General features: G+C 43.1%; 1 protein-coding gene across 1 annotated transcript; it reads right to left on the minus strand.

Moving 5' to 3' along the window:
* Positions 1-2,553: 2,553 nt before the first annotated feature.
* Positions 2,554-12,166, minus strand: Odf1 (outer dense fiber of sperm tails 1). Its single transcript, XM_027952921.2, has 2 exons — positions 11,847-12,166; positions 2,554-3,022 (listed from the first exon to the last, which is right to left on the minus strand). The coding sequence occupies exons 1-2, from the start codon at positions 12,164-12,166 to the stop codon at positions 2,590-2,592; spliced, it is 753 nt and encodes a 250-aa protein (XP_027808722.1). The 3' UTR covers positions 2,554-2,589.
* Between the last annotated feature and the right edge of the window lie 5,093 nt (positions 12,167-17,259).

Here is a 17,259-nt window from a genome sequence, read left to right on the forward strand (position 1 = left end):
TTGATACACACCATGGAAATGCCTATGGCCAGTCTGCCCTCTCCTAGCTCTTTTAAATTCAGTTTCTTTGGAACTCCCCCACTTTACCTTCTCCCCATCCCTTCATAGCACCCCTCCCTGCATTTAATTTAAAGCATTCATGAAAGTTATTTTTCTCTCCATCTCTGCTGCAAGGTGCAGTACCTGGATTTCAGATGAGGAAGTCTGGCTGGCAAGATGATGGATAAATGGGTGAATGTCTGGACTAATGGGAGGGTGAGGACGTGGATGCATCAGTAGAAAAATGAACTCTCCTTTCCTGGAAGTGCCCTGGAATGACCCCTTCCAAAGGGCAGAGGTCCCCACTTGTTCAAGGAATTAAGACCCCAGTGAGATTCCAGTGACTTTATAAGATGAAATTTGTTAAAAAAGTTTGTGACTTAAAATCTGGGTGCAGTGGTGTACAACTGTAATCCCAATGACTCAGGAAGCTGAGAGGCAGAAGGATCATAAGTTCAATGTCAGCCTCCACAATTTAGAAGACCTGTCTCAAAATTAAAAATAAATAAATAAAAGGTCTGGGAATATAAGTCAGTAGATCACCACCTCTGGGTTCAATCCTTAGGACCACAAAAAAGAAAACATTCTAACTTTAACTGGGTGTGGTGGCACATACCTCTAATCCCAGCTACTTGGAGGGCCTGAGGCAGGAAAATCCTAGGTTCAAGGCCAGCCTGGGAAATTTAGCAAGACACTGTCTCAAAATAAAATTTATAAAAATGCTGGAGATGTAGATCAGTGGCGGAGTGCTTGCCTAGTATGTGTAAGATCCTGGGTTCCATTCTCCAGTACTGAAAAAAAATTATAACTTAGAAACTAGAATATTTATGAACATATAATCAAAACATGGCAAGACATGAGGGCAATTCTACAATTTAGCATACACAAACATATTCATTTATACCTCGTTGCTAGGTAATACATTTTGGGAATGTTCAATGTTTTTTATTCACTACTTGTAATAGAGGGCCATTAGTTCCCTCAATCGAGAGCAAAATGTATCTACTATCAACATCAATTATTTTTCAATCTTGAACTTGAAAGCTTTTAAAGAAAAAGACTTTAAGATCTCACCCAGAGCTTCCTGGTCTTAGCTGTATGCTTGAATTACCTGGGGAAGCTTTTAAAAATCTCGATGCCAAGGTTGCCTCTCAAATCTATTACATTAGAATCTCTGGGGAGAAGACACAGGCATCTGTATATTTTCCTCTTTTGAAGAAATGTTTGGGTCAGGTGCAGTAGCATATGCCTGTAATCCCAGCTACTCAGGAGGTCAAGGAGGATTGCAAGTTCAGCCTGGACGACTTAGTAAGAACTTGTCTCAGTTGGAGATATAACTCAGTGGTACAGTGCTTACCTAGTATGCTTGAGGACATGATTCAAACCCCCCATACCAAAAATTTTTTGGTTTGGCTTTGTTGTTGTTGTTGTTGTACTGGGGATCAAACCCAGGGTTTTGCAAATGCTAAGCAACTGAGCTATACACCCAGCTCCAACATGCATATTTTTAAAGCTTCCCAAATAATTCTCATGTGCAGACAAGACTGAGAATTACCACTCAACCCTTATACATCTAAGGCTAATATAAAAAGACTTACTATGCAAACTAGAGGGTTTTATGTTCCCTCTGAGAGAGTTGTTTTGTTTTGTTCATGGTATAGGGATTGAACCAAGGGGTGCTCTAACACTGAACTGCATCCCTGGCCATTTATTTAGAGACAGGATTAAGGCTGGCTATGAATTTACAATCCTCCTGCCTCAGTCTCCCAAGTTGCCCAGCTGAGAGTCAGGTTTGAAACCATCCCTCCCCATCATCTTGTTTTTCCTTTTCTTCTATTTCTGTCCTAACAACCAAGAATAAACTCAATGGCTCCAGCGACGAGGATCCAAATTCAGGAGAACTATGCTATCATTTTGTGAAGTCTGTACTTTTCCACTCCTGAATTTCCATGCCTAAAACCAGTTTCGGGAATTGAGGGAAAGAGACAGCTGCCATAGAGTCAGGTGTGATGGTGCCTGCAATCCCAGCAACCCGGGAGGCTGAGGCAAGAGAATGGCAAGTTCAAGGACTGCCGGGTCAATTGAGCAAGACCCTGTCTCAAAAAATAAAAAGGGCTGTGATATACCTGGGTTCAATCCCCAGTACCACCAAAAGAAAAAAAAAAAGTGGTTGTTTTTAATTGCTAGATTCTCTGTGTCTGCAGTGTGGTTTCTGGGCTGGACCATTTCATTGATCAGTTGGAAAGGGAAAGTTGGAAAGAATCTAGGGATGCTTCCTGGAACTTGGAGATAATTGGGTTCAGAGGAGGACATGGGAGAGCATCTCTCAGTACCCCATCCATTCATTCTTCCAATGCCCACTAACTCTGCAGGGCTCCTGGAGTAGGCGGAATAAAAAGACTTGCACACGACAACAGCAGATTGCAGTTATGTATTTAGTTTCCTATGTACTTGAACAACAAGGGCCATGGGAAGGGGAAGAGAAATGCTGGAAGAGCTGCCTGGCTGGAGTACCTGACTTCGGCTAAGACATGGATTCCTAAGCACAATTTACAAAATCATTTTCCTACAGGAAAATCGGCTTCCACAGGGGTAGCAGGGGTTGCAGGGGTCGCAGGGGTTGCAAGGGTTGCAAGGGCTGCAGGGGCTGCATGGGTTGCAGGGGTTGCATGGGTTGCAGGGGGAAGCACAAGGGTAGCATGGAGACTCGATCTTGACACAACTGCCGAGGCCGTAGGAGTAGGTTACATCCTTTTCGTCTACACATGGCGGCAAGCTGAACTCTTTGCAGATGTTCATATAGCTGTACTTTTTGGATCCGAGGCAGTCGTACCTGTTCTCCCGTTCAGCTGACACACACACCTTTCCGTCCTTTACTCGTACTTTGACTTGATCAGGTTCAAAGCCACACACGTTCACTGACCCCAAGATGTTACTGCTACAGCAAGAGGAGGCCAGGATTCTGTTTGTTGTTCTTCTGAGCCTGGAATTGAGAAAAAAGGACAGAGTGAGAGGAAGGAGCTCAGACACAGCCCAAGAAGCCATATTTTAATCTCTGTCTCCCTTTAATAGCAAAAGCTCACACTAGTCATCATGAAAAATCAAATTTACACAAACGAGGAACATAAAAAGTGAGAGTCCCGCTACATGAATCACACTATCCTAAAGGTCAGCCTCTGTTAACAAATGGGTGCTTGGCCATTCAGGTCTTTCTCTTATATTTCAATTCTAGCTCCTCCTCTATTAATTATGAAACCATGGGGGGTTAGCATTTTACTTAATGCTGTGCTTGGCATGTTTCAAATCTTATTTAATTATTACAATTATCATTGATGTTTCTACAATTATATATAGACAGTAGTTTTTTAATGGGACACAATTGAAAAGATACCATTTAAACACTATATATTACTTGGAAAGGCAGATGGTTTGCTTGAGCCCAGGAGTTTTGAGACCCACCACCTGGTCAACACAGTAAGACTCTGTCTAAAAAAACAATAAAAACATGACTGTCAGCCCCGCCACTGGACAATCACCCAGACACTTGACTTGAAAAGTTCCATCAGCAAAGAGGGCAGGAGAGAACTGACCTGGTTCTGTCCACTAGGCCTGACTCCTCTTGCTGCCATGAAGTGGCTCCAGATTCTAGTGACCTGGTGCCAGAAGGAATTCAGTCCTTTTGGCAGGGCTGTGTCCATCAGATATGGGACCACCCACCAGTGGCATGTTGGTTGGGATCCTACCAGCTTTCAAGAGCTCATGTGTGCTTCTTTTCTCAGCTCCTCATTTAGTGACTTCACATTAATTGTTCAAAATCATGGAAGGAATATTTACACCACAGCAAGTGGAAAATGCTACAGATCAGAACCAGTTGTCAAATGCCATTGCCATGGCTCCTAGAGAAGCTGACAGTTGCTATTCATGTCCTACCATGTAAATCTTTTTTTTTTTAATATTTATTTTTCAGTTCTTGGCAGACACAACATCTTTGTTTGTATGTGGTGCTGAGGATCGAACCCGAGCCGCACGCATGCCAGGCGAGCGCGCTACCACTTGAGCCACATCCCCAGCCCCGTAAATCCTTAATAAGAAATTAACAGCAGCTCACACTGATTGATCAGTTAGGATACATCAAGAACTAGTAAAGCCAAGTGCCCAAGAGCACAGTCTCTATAGAGTATGTTTAAATCTCAGTTCTGCCACATGGACAAGTTTTTTAACTTCTCTGTGTCTCAGTTTCCTCATCTGTAAAACTGGGACAATAAGTAGTCTCCTACCTATTGTGTTATTGTGAGGTTTAAATTAGTTAATGCATGAAAAAAAAGTCACAACTGTGATTGGCACATGGTTAGATTGTTAGGCTTTTGTCTTTTTCTGTTGTTGCTATTTGTTTGTTTACAATTTGCCATGGAAAGTGCTAAGCAAGTTACAAAGAGTTATTCCATTTAATCTTCACAATAACTGTGGTGCACATGTGATTATCACTGTATTGCCTTTTTTATGCTGAATTTTGTTTAAACATTTGCTTCTTTTTTGTTATGTAAGTTATATAGGTCCAGAAAATATAAAGAAAAAGATTATTTTTTTTTTAAAGAGAGAGAGAGAATCTTTTTTTTTTTTGGCGGTGCTGGGGATAGAACCCAGGGACTTGTGCATGCAAGGCAAGCGCTCTACCAACTGAGCTATATCCCCAGCTGCCAAGAGAGAATCTTTAATATTTATTTTTTAGTTTTCGGCAGACACAACATCTTTGTTTGTATTTGGTGTTGAGGATCGAACCCGGGCTGCACGCATGCCAGGCGAGCGCGATACCGCTTGAGCCACATCCCCAGCCTGATTAAATATTTTTTAAAAGTTCATAATTACATATCACACTTAACTCTTTTGTGTTACACTTTTTTCTGTGTGTGTGTGTTTCTACATACAGTTTTGTGTAGGTTCTTAAATTCATACTACACACACTGAATTTAATCTTCACTTTTCACTTGACAAGACTTCACAGGATTGGTTTAATAGTGTAAACCACTTGTACTGAAAATTATACACCAAGACTCTTAATGGCCAATTACAAAATGACCAAGTACAACTTGGTCCTAAGAGACACTGAGGCAAACAGAAACAACTTGAGTCATATACCCAGAGGACTATATAATAAGTCACTCAGCTCCATTTCTACCCCCAACCCGAAGAAATCTGAGGATGGCGGGGGTACAGTAATCTTTTTTGCCCTGGGTATACTGGAATACCCTAGGCCATACTAAGAAGAAAGGAAGAGAACTGGACTTTGAAATTGCTATCTCTGAGAGGCAGCCCAGAGATCAAGCACATTATCTTACTAGATAGAGAATAACTCACAAAAATGCAAGAAACAGCGCAAACTCTAGACATGTTGCTCTCTCTGGATAGATCATAGCTTGAAGCTGGGCATGCCTATAATACCAGTGACAAGGAGGCTGAGACAGGAGGATCACAACTTTGAGACTGGCCTCAGCCACTTAGCAAAGACCCTCAGGCAACTTAGTGTAACTCTGTCTCAGAATAAAAAGGCTGGGGATGTGGCTCAGTGGTAAAGTGTCTCTGGGTTCAATCCTTAGTACCCAAAAAATAAGATAAGAGCTTGAAGGAGAGCAGCCAAGGCCATAAGTGAAGCACAGAGTAGAGTAGGTACTGAGGGTTTCTCAGATTCTCCACGGTGTGCACATGGGCTGAGTCAAATTACATCATATCCTGCTGCAAAGAAGGGGCTTGGACTAACAAAAGAGGGTTCAAAGACCCCAAGCAGGATTTCTAGATCCCCAGTGACTGCCTGAGCTGATTCTGCCCTCCTGCCATCTGTAGGAGATGGATCTGGCAACCAGACCCACCAGGCATTGCCAGCTCCAGGTCCATCTCCACTTAGATGCCTGAATCCCAGGTACAACTTCATGCATTTTGTTCCCCCTTTCTCCCCTATCCCTACCACTTTGGCTTCTTTGCAGCAATTATATAGCTATCCCACACTGGGGTTTTTTGGGAAATGGCCTAAAACTCTTGGCCAATCAGGTCTCTTCTTGCATTTATCTCAGTGGTTATGAGCAAGAACCTGTGGGTTTAAGGGAACTCGCAGGAGTCACATTTTGCTCATCAGACTCAACTCTGAACTTGCAACTTGACTTTGCCATCAGCCTAAATGGGATTTCCCATGGCTCTCTGGAGTTCTGGGCAAGGGGAGATTGCCTCTTATGCTTTTATCACAGAGCTGAACCAGTTCCTTTGGTTCTCTGTTGAAGACTCATAGAAAAGCTGGAGACAGCTTCAGACCAAAGGCGCCTGTGTCTGCACTCTGTGCTAGTCTGTTTCGCTCTGCTGAAGCTGAGTTTCACCTGCACATCAGACCACACTCCTGAATGTGAAACACCACCCACGCCCATGAGGAGCTATATGAGCAGCCATCTTCATACAGATATAACTCATATTCATTCCTGTGATTAATAAAGGAAGATGTCAAAAATTACTCTATCCACCTGAGAGCAAGGGGAAGCAAGCCTTCTCTAAGCTTTGTTGGAATACTTTGCTTTTCTTCCATTTTTACAAAGACCCGTGTAAACACATCCTTCCCTTTCTTTTCTCCTTTTTTCCTCTCTCCCCTCTTTTTGACTTTTCTCCCTTCTCTAGAATTTGGTATTAATATGGCAGACAGTTCACTCAACAAGGAGTAAACAGTGTAGTCTGGCTGCATTTGACTTTCCTGCAGGGCTGGATAAAACACAGGTGTCTGGATCCCCACCCCAACCCCACCCCCACCCCCACCCCCCAAGTTTCAGATTCAGTTGCTCTGGTGTGGAGTTGAGAATTTGCATTTCTAATAAGTGCCAGGTGACTCTGCTAATGCTGATCCAGGGACTACACTTTGAGAATCACTGGCCAGGTGGTGAGGTACATGAATTTCTCACTCAGGTGAATGTGTCTTCAAGTCAGGGCTCCACGATGTCTCAGTGATCAAGACGGTTGCCCTAGATCTGATTCATCAACTATATGATGAGAGAGATAATAGCAGCCCAAAGGCATACTAGGAGAATTAAATGAATGTGAATACTGGGTACATAGACATTACTCAATAAAGAAAATTCTTCTTCATCATTCCTTCTGTAAACGAACTTACCCAAAAATCTGAGGTTTTTTTTTTTCTTTCTTTCTTTCCTGATAAAGGAAGCAACTTCAGAAAGCTTTTATTTTTTTCAAGTAACCAATGCTATTGATGCAAAACAAACAAAAAAACCCCAACAACTTCTCCAATACTACTTTCAAAACCAACACATCACATTTTATTTTTATTAGAATGTAATTATTTTTTTTCTATACCAGTTAATAAAAAACCAAGACCCAGACGAAATCTGAGTTTTTAAGTGACAAAGGCCCAAGTCCTATATCATTAAACAATAAGGTCAAACTAAATAATAGAAATGATTTTCACCAGCTGGGTATGGTGACACACAGCTGTAGTCCCAGTTACTCAAGAGGCAAGAGGATTGTAAGCTTGAGGCCAGCCTGGGTGATTCAGTGAGGTTCTATTCCAAAATAAAATGAAGGGCTGGAGGTGTAGCTCAGTGGTATAGCTCCCCTGGGTTCCACCCCTAGTCTCTCTCTCTCTCTTTCACACACACACACACACACACACACACACACACACAAAGAATGTTTTAGGCTTAGGTGGCAACTCCTAGCCTCGAAACCAAGGGGGACTGGGCTCCAAGACAACAGGTACAAAGAGATTATGATGAGAGAGCAACCAGGGGCCAGCTCTTCTGTCTCTCAGAGGACACAGGGAAGCTGGCTCTCTGTGGAAAGCCAGTCTTTACCAGTCATAAAGCCCCAGTCTGACCCTGACTCACTGACTGAGAGAAGACTCAATGAAAACCTCAAACTCATGAGTGTGTGGGGAGTCCAGAAAAGAAATGAGAGGGCAGGTTTTTGAAGTTTTGAGATGGCAGGCCTCCTGGGGGGACTTTGAAGGGAATTTCTTGTTGAGATTTAGGCCAACCACAGGCTCTTAGGTGAGTGGATGGAAGCACAGCTTCAGGATTCATTTCTAGGTACCAAAGAAGGGTACAGAGGGTGAGGCCAGTGTAGCTCAAGGTACAACTGTAAACCAAGATTCATCTGGCCACAGGACTAGTGCCGGTGTCAAAGCCACACCTGCATCTGTTCATGAGGTCATAAACTATGGTCAGGATTGAAGATGGTTTGGAGCTGGTTTATTCCTCCAGCTTTAGTATTGAGGAAAGGGAACCCCATGAAGTGCTGTGGCTGATCAGGTACAAACTTAAGGCAGGATGATGTGGGATTTCCCCAAAGGAAACCAAATTCAGTTACCTCAGTCCTTCTAGATCCAGAAGAGTGAGGATGAGTCAGGGGCATGGCTAGTGCTTCGGGCATAAAAGGTAACTGGGGAAGGAACAGGCATACTGAAAAAGCTAAAGAAACCAAAGTGCTAAATTGGGTACCTACTAAGGAAGACACTGCCTCCTCTACCCCAACCCCTGTGGTACTGGGGATAAAACCCAGGGCCTTGCAAGTACCCAGGGTGTTCAGGCAGTCTACCACAGACCTGCACCCACAGTTCCTTTGTATTTCATTTTGAGACAGAGTCTTGCTATGTTGTCCAGGCTGACCTCAAACTTGGTATCTTCCTGCTTCAACCTCCCATGTAGCAGCTAGGAGTACAGGTGTTTGCTACCACACCTGGCTGACACTGACTTTTTTTTTTTTTTTTTTATTGTTGGTTGTTCAAAACATTACAAATTTCTTGACATATCATATTCCACACTTTGATTCAAGTGGGTTATGAACTCCCACCTTCACCCCATACACAGATTGCAGAATCACATCAGTTACACATCCATTGATTTACATATTGCCATACTAGTGTCTGTTGTGCTCCGCTGCCTTTCCCATCCTCCACCATCCCCCCTCCCCACCTCTCCCCTCCCCTCCCCTCCTCTCTCTCTACCCCCTCCACTGTATAACCCTGAGGGTCTCCTTCCATTTCCATGCAATTTCCCTTCTCTCTCCCTTTCCCTCCCACCTCTCATCCCTGTTAAATGTTAATCTTCTTCTCCTGCTCTTCGTCCCTACTCTGATCTTAGTTACTCTCCTTATATCAAAGAAGACATTTGGCATTTGTTTTTTAGGGATTGGCTAGCTTCACTTAGCATAATCTGCTCTAATGCCATCCATTTCCCTGCAAATTCTATGATTTTGTCATTTTTAAATGCAGAGTAATACTCCATTGTGTATAAATGCCACATTTTTTTTATCCATTCGTCTATTGAAGGGCATCTAGGTTGGTTTCACAGCCTTGCTATTGTGAATTGCTGACACTGACTTTTGAAGCAGCTACTCAAGCAAGAATGGATACAAGGCCATGGATACCACAAAAAAAAAAAAAAAAAAAGTAAGAAAGAAAAGAAACAATGGAAGTGAGTTGGACCCTCTATGCCTGGTCTAAAGAAAACACTATATATATAAAATACATATACGTATATATCCATCTATCCATATATTATATGTATGTTATGTATTATATATTATATGAATATTATAATACATATATATATATATATATATATATATATATATATATATATATGACAGATACTCAAGAATGTTCAAGAAACTTATGGATGAAATTTAAAAATTTTTGGCCAAGAGTTTTTACTCATTATTAGAGTCATACCCAGACACATAACAGATTGACTCTCGCATAGAAAGTAATTTCAGTGGGGTGGAGGCAACTACAGACTAGGAACATAGAACCTTCTGGACAACCCAGAATGACATCTGAAAGATATGTCATAACTAACCAACGACTCAGCATTCTTTAAAAGGGTGAAAGGTCATGTGAATATGAATTCTAAATCCACAAAGCCTTGGACAAGATTTCACACCAAAGATTGTTTTTAAAAAAGTTAACTCAACATAATATTTCTGGATCTCTTTAGTCATGGATCAGGAGCTAGCTTAAAGATAAGAAAGAGGAGGTATTCCACCGGAAGAAAAAAATATTAACAGTGTGAGTCCTCTGGGATTGGAGCTGGGATCACAGCTGAACATTTTCACCTCTATTCAGGAAAATTGAAGATTTAGGTTTACAGGTGACACTAAGACCTTTTGGATAGGGAGATGTCAAGCTGTCAGAAATAGAGCACAGAAATTTCACAAAGTAGTATGAATGGGAAGAAAAGTATCTGGGAGGAGAAAAAAAGAGGGCAAAAGCCTGAGGTCATTTCTAAAATGGTCTCAGAGTTATCCATTCAGAGATCCAGGAATTAATGTAAGGAATCACCAGCTTCAAATCCTGCTGCTGGCACAGGAAAACAAACAAAAACAGCCAAGACCCAGACACTGTCAGAATAAGCATCACAAACTAGAGAAAGCGTCACCTCTTGTATGAACTACTCTGCTGGGAATTAAAGCTGGGCCAACTGAGCACCAAAAAATAGGGTCTCTAAAGTGGGATAAGGAGCCTGATGGCAAAGGGCAGAGAGGCATTGCCCTGAGGGGTGTGGGAAGAGGGGAGCTCAGAAGACCCAAGGTATAGAGGGAGTGGGCATAGACCTGCCCACCAGGAGCCCTTCCTCACAGTGTGAACAGTTTATAAACTTGATTCCCTAAGGAGTAAAAATAAACAGTGGTTCAAAGAATATGTGGATGAATCTGTAGGTGAATGCTCCATTTCAGCCTATGGGGAGGGGTCAGTCCTGATCTTTGGCCAAGGCTGATGACCTCGACAATTACTGTCCAATTACCCTTCCGATGAAACACCACTGTCACTGTTGCCAAGGGACCTCTCCTACATACCCACCCACCCACCATTCATCTATTTTTCTAGGCATCTTACCTATCTATGCTTATCTTTTAAAAAATAGGACCATATCAAACAGTTTTTCTAGATTTGCTTTTTTCACTTACCACCATCAATATGTAAAAATGCTTTGTCCATCCGTTTAACATCTACATACCGTCCCAATGTTTAGGTGGGCCATAATTTATTTAGCCAGAGGACAACTCTCTCCACCACTGTTTTCATCAGTAGTAGCAGACTTATATAGACAGAGATTTCCTTCTTTACTCCAGGCAAAAAAGAAAATATGATCAAAACTAAAACATTTTTTAGATTCCCCAATTCCATGGAAACCCAACTCAAGTCTCCTCTGAAAGGGGCAACTGAGTTCTGTAGTTTATTTCCACAGCTTTTTCTGGAGTTGGAGGGGAAAGCCAATGTAATGGCCTCAACTCCAGAGGAACTGTAAGTCTTTGGAGTTGGGAGGAAGGGGAGAAAGATTTTCCTACAAAATGAAGGAAATGCCTCTATTGTTCAATTTATTCTCCTTCTCCTAAAGCCTCTGGCAAACATTAAGGATTTGATCAATTATTATTACTTGTCCTGCAGACATTTCTGTAAGTCCAAATACACTCAAATCACTTTACTCATAACCAGAAAAAATGTCTCGTTTGCTGCCTCCAATAGCTTTTTAATGACACCCCCTATTTCTTTCCCTCATTAAAGCCACCTAATTTGTCAAGTTGGCACTCCCGCTATAAACCACCAGCTGCCCTCAACATCGTTACATTGTCTTTGGAGAATCTCACCATTCCCATTATGGACCCATTGACTCTTCTTAAATCTTTCCTAAGTCACCAGAGTCATTATCTTGAACATTTTTTTTTTATCTTTGTTCAAGTATCAATTGTCACCCCCCCCCCTTTTATTTCAACTGATGAGGCTGAGAAACCAACTCTAAAGATCTAAAAGTGAGTTCTCTCACTTGGCAAGCTCTCTCTTTTCGTCCTCGATGGCTCTGATGGCTTTCCTCTCCAAACTCCTGAGGGACGGGCGAAGGCAGTACAGCTTGTAGTCACACAGGCAGCACGGGTAGAGGTCACACAGGCCGCAGGAACGCGATCGCTTCGAGTAGCACAGGCAGTACGGGTAGGGATGCAAGTCACAGCAGCAGTACGGGTGCATGTACAAGTCGCACAGGCATCGGGTGCTGAATTCATCGATGCATCTCAACTGTCTTAATTCTCTGTCCACCTTCTTTATGTCCCTTCTAACACTGTCCAAAAGACAACTCAGTGCAGCCATTACAGTCACACCTTATTGTTCAGTGAGTACCTTTGGGAAATGGCACTCAAGGGAAAAAATTGTTCTAAGCTCTTCTCAGAGGTTTCTTTTAAAAATAAATGAGACTCACATGGCTCACTTACTTTAAGGCTTGTATTCTGTGACCTCACCATCCTCTGAGTATGTCATAATCTTCTGGTTGCCATGTGAACCAGACCCAGTCACACTCTCCAGAGACCCTCCTGAGAGCTTCAGAGATACTCTCAGAAACATACTCATGTTGAGATTTCATTCACCTTCACATGGGGTGTCTCCCAAGCAATCCTGGCTCCTGGGTTCACGGGATTAAACTTGAATGTCCCTGACTTGTGTGTGCTCTGAGGATGAGCCATGGCTTGCCAGTGCGGATCTTGGTGCGCCCATGGCAGGAGCTGCCTGGTTCCTTTCTCAATGCCCTTCTGCCCGAGGCTCAGTCTTGCTCTTTTTATTCTGGGATCCATTCTGGTTCCAGGCAGGAAGAATATTATAAAGAACTTTCATGTAGTTCTCTTTCTCCTGTCAAGTCCTCATCAAGTCAGCCTTTGTCCTTGACCTTCTGAGTCCCAATGTCCAGTCCTGCCCATTCCCCCCACCCAACCCCTGCTGGGGATCAAACCCAGGGGCTCACACGGCCTCACCTCACCTGCCTGTTCTTGGCTTGCTGGGGTCCTGGCTGTCCTGGAACCTCAGTTCTCCATGGGTGGGGATCCTGCCTGGAAACTGCCATTTCTGTGCTCAGAGTCCTGTCCTCAGTCACCATCTCTCAGCAACTATAACTGTGGTCTTGTCTTCAAGCCTCCAGATTCCCCAAACGTATCCCACATGTTGGTCCTTGACACTCTTTTAGACAGTGGCCAGAAATCCTCGCTCCAGCATTTCCTGCGCTCTACTTTAGACCAGGACCATGTACTTAGCCTCAGATTTGGCTTGTGCTAATTCTCTGGGTACCAGAGAAGCCTTGAGCTGCTGCTCGGCTCTGACTCTCCTTTTCATGGATTAAAGTATAGAGAACTTGAGGACAAGTGGTTGAATGTGACACTGGAGAGGTGATAATAGTCAGGTTTCAAGGGACTTGTAGGCCAGACTAAGGAGTTTAAAGGATCATCAATTTTCTTCTTAAATTGATAGAAGTTTGGGGTTTTTTTTGTTTGTTTGTCTGGGGTTTTTTTAGTGGGGGAGGGTATTGGAGATTAAATCCAAGAGGCTTTACCCTAGGGTCTTAGTTGCTTAGGGCCTCACTAAATTGCTTTATTGATGAAGGTTGAAAGGTAGCTGGGTGCAGTGGCACAGGCCTATAATCTCAGCAGTTCAGGAGGCTGAGGCAGGAGGATCACAAGTTCAAGGCCAGCCTCAGCAATTTAGTGAGGCCCTCAGCAACTTAGTGAGACCCTGTCTCAAAATTTTAAAAAATTTAAAAGCCAGGGAAATGACTCAGTGGTTAAGTGCCCCTGGGTTCAACCCTCAGTATAAAAGAGAGAGAGAGAGAGAGAGAGAGAGAGAGAGAGAGAGAGAGAGAGAGAGAGAGAGAAAGGGAGAAAAGGACAGTCTGGACTGGGGATCCTTGCTATAGGGATATAAGGATAGCTAGGAGGAAGCTGGTGAGATCAGCTTCCCCTCCCCCATATTCATTCAGGCCCAATCAGTTTGTTCTCTACATTGTAGACAGAGAAGTTTTATACACAGATCTATCATCCCTCAATCTCCCCACCCACCCATCTCTTGCCCTAAAACTCCTCAGTCTTTTCTATCCTCTTAAAAGAAGAATTAAAATCTGTTGGGTGTGGTTGTACATGTCTGTAATCCCAGCTCTTTGGGAGGCTGAGAGAGGAGAATCATAAATTTGAGGCCAGTCCGGGAAACTTAGTGAGATTAAAGTCTCAAAATAAAAATTAAAAAGGACTGGAGATGTAGCTCCACGGTAAAGAGGAAAGAAAAGAAAAAGAAAAAGGACTCCGATGTGGTGGGACACACCTGTAATCCCAGCAACTCTGGAGGCTGAGGCAGGAGGAGCCCAAGTTTGAGGCCAGCCTCAGTAACAGTGAGACCTCAGCAACAAAAGCTATCTCAAAATAGAAAATAAAAGGGACTGGTGATGGAGCTCAGTGCTAGAACATTCCCCAGTACTGTAAGAAAACAAAAGGACTAAAATCCTTAGGATGCTGATGATAGGGCCTGTGCCCACCTCCCTGGTCTCCTGTCCCATCATTATGACTCCAATTCATGCAGCTCAGACACAATGGCCTCCCCAGAAGGCCACAAACTTCCTGAAGGCCATTCCATACTCTCTTCATCTCAATCTCCATTGCACAGTACTTAGACACCTGGTGTTCTGCCTGCTTGGAAATTGAACCCACCACCCCCTGACCTTGATCTAGTTGACTCCTAAAGCACCCTTTAGACCTCCACTTACATGCTCCTCCTCGAGGAAGCCTTCTCTGTCCCCCAGACCAAACCCTCTCATAACTTCACACATATTTCCTATATAACATTATTTGTCTGTTTCCCTAACTAGACTTAAAGCCACAGGAACAGAGACCTTGACTACCATATAGCTAATGGCGCAGTAAGTGGCACACAGTAGGTGTGAATGAATTAAACAATTTAGAGGACAGAATGAGAAGCGTGGGAGGAATCAGTCATGACTCTTGGGTGTCTAGTTGGCAGCCTCCTGGTACCACTGAGACAAGAAACGAAGAGGGATGCTTTCAGGGGACATGGTTAACAGGAGAGGCTAGTGACAACCCTAAGGTAGAACTGTGCAGTGGCCCGTGGATAAGTGGGTCTGGAAGTTGAGGGAAGCTGGGCTGGAGATGTGAACTAGGGAGCCACTGGAAACCTGGAGAAGCCGAGTGAAGGAGCTCATGAGGGCTGATAGGAGGAGGAGGAGGAGAGGCCGGAGCCTCTCAGCCAAAGTCCCTCATGTGTCACTAGACCAAGTCTGGCTCTCCTACTGGTTCAGTGGCATTCCCCAGCCTTGACCTGAGAGGCCCCTGGGTGCTGATGAAGTGTCTTAGCAAAGAAAACAAGTGTCCCTAGAGGTACTGGAGTGAGAGGCTGGCCCCTCGAGTCACTTGGAATGAATCAAACAGTGAAGTTGAATAATATTCTTCTGTGGATGAAAGTCGATGCCCTTCAGGAGTGGTTTTAGACAGAGATAGTGGCACATGGTTGTAGTCCCATCTATTTAGGAGGCGAATCAGAATTTCAAGTTTGGGGCTGGGGTTGTGGCTCAGTGGTAGAGCGCTTGCCTTGCGTGCGTGGGGTACTGAGTTCATTCCTTGGAACCACATAAACAAATAAAATAAAGGTATTGTGTCAATCTACAACTAAAAAAGTTTTTTAAAAGATTTCAAGTTTGAGGCCTGTCTGCTCAACATAGTGAGATAGTGAGAGCTCATCTCAAAAAAAAAAAAAAAAAAAGTGATTTTTAATTCTGAGAGGCAGACTCCTCTTTCCCAAGAGTTAATTGCAGGAAGTGACCAGATTCCTCTAGCTCTGGATAACAGACTTCTAAACCCTTCTATCCTCTTGAATTCCATTGCTTAGCAAATGTCAGCAAAGGTTGAAACAGGCAAACTCTCAATTTTTAACTTGTTAAATACACAGATTCAGGAGCTTAAATACACACATCTGAATCTCCACAGTGCATTATTAAGACGGCTATGGCTATATTTCAACTAGAATTCTTTCTTTATACCATTTCCTGGTGATTTCACTCTTCATGAAAGAATATTAACATCATTTCAAATGACTAAATAAAGGTAGAGACTGCTTTAAAGATTAGATGGAAATGGGATCTATTCATGTCAGAAGAACATATTGAAATTCATCAGAACCAACTAAAACCCAAGAGGATGGCCCATAGGCTCATTTCCTGAGTCAAAAAACAAACAAACAAACAAACACACAAGGAAATTCTATGAGTCTAACGAGGAGGTGGCGGGGTCCATTGAAGTTCCCTTCCACCTTGGCTTGTGTCCAGAGAGAATGTCCTCTGGAATGAAGAACAGGCCTTGGCAACTTCCCTAGCTGGGCAATACTGGCCTGGGCCCCAGTATTGGCAGACTAGGGAAAGGTCCCTTCTGCCTCTTCCACAGGTAGGGCAGCTACAGGTCATGTCTGTTCACTAGGCCAGTGTCACAAAGGTATTCCTCTAGCAGTTGTGGGATTATTGTTCTTGCTTAAACATTAAATACCAAATCATATACACAGCCTGATCTCAACTTCATGAAAAAGAATCCATAGAAGGAAAGAAACAACTTAAAAAATTAACTGTGGTTTTCTCTGAGAAGCAGGATTACAGATAGTGTTTGAAATTCTCTTTTCTATACCTGGGGGGATAGCTCAGAGGTACAGTGCATGTATAAGGCCCAGGATTCGAATTCCCAGCATCAAAAACAACAATCAAGTTCTCTAGACTTTTTTGTGATCTCTTAAGTTTCTTCTAGGAGGATATCATTGATTTTTATAATGAAACACTTTACAATACTGTACTGCTAGTGCACTATTAGCTTTGTGCTAAATAATTAAGCTCAGCTCTATTCTCCAACTCCGAAATCCAGGTGGGCTTTAGGATCATGGCTCTAGGCAGGCCACAGGGGACCCTTCCTGTGTGATAGACATCTGCTGTTTGTCCTGCCCATCATTCACAGCACCTTCTTTTGGTAAAATAACTTTCTCCTCTCCTACTCTCACTCTTCACCATTAAGTCTACCAATAAAGTTGTCTAGCTGAAGGAAAAGCACATAAGACAAGAGGGCCAATTCAATTCTCTTCAAGGAACCTGGGGTTTGGCAGATAGACATGAAGCCTGAAGACAGCTGTAGTGATTCATTCTGAGAGTGGACCTTGGAGAGACTACACCTTAGTGATTGCTCTGTGCTGTCATTTTCAAAATGGTCCTTGGTTTTCTGTGGGCTTGTGAGCTCCTCTCTGTCTTGCCAATAAACTCCTGTTTCTTAAGTTAGTTTATTTAGGTAAAAGAAATAGAAACTGACTAACTGCAGTGACAGCCTACCCCCACTGACCTACCATAGAAGACCACTCCAGGATGAACTGTTGCTTCAGGGGACATA

This window comes from Marmota flaviventris, chromosome 15 (genome assembly GCF_047511675.1).
Source record: "Marmota flaviventris isolate mMarFla1 chromosome 15, mMarFla1.hap1, whole genome shotgun sequence".
Classification (NCBI taxonomy): Eukaryota; Metazoa; Chordata; class Mammalia; order Rodentia; family Sciuridae; genus Marmota; species Marmota flaviventris.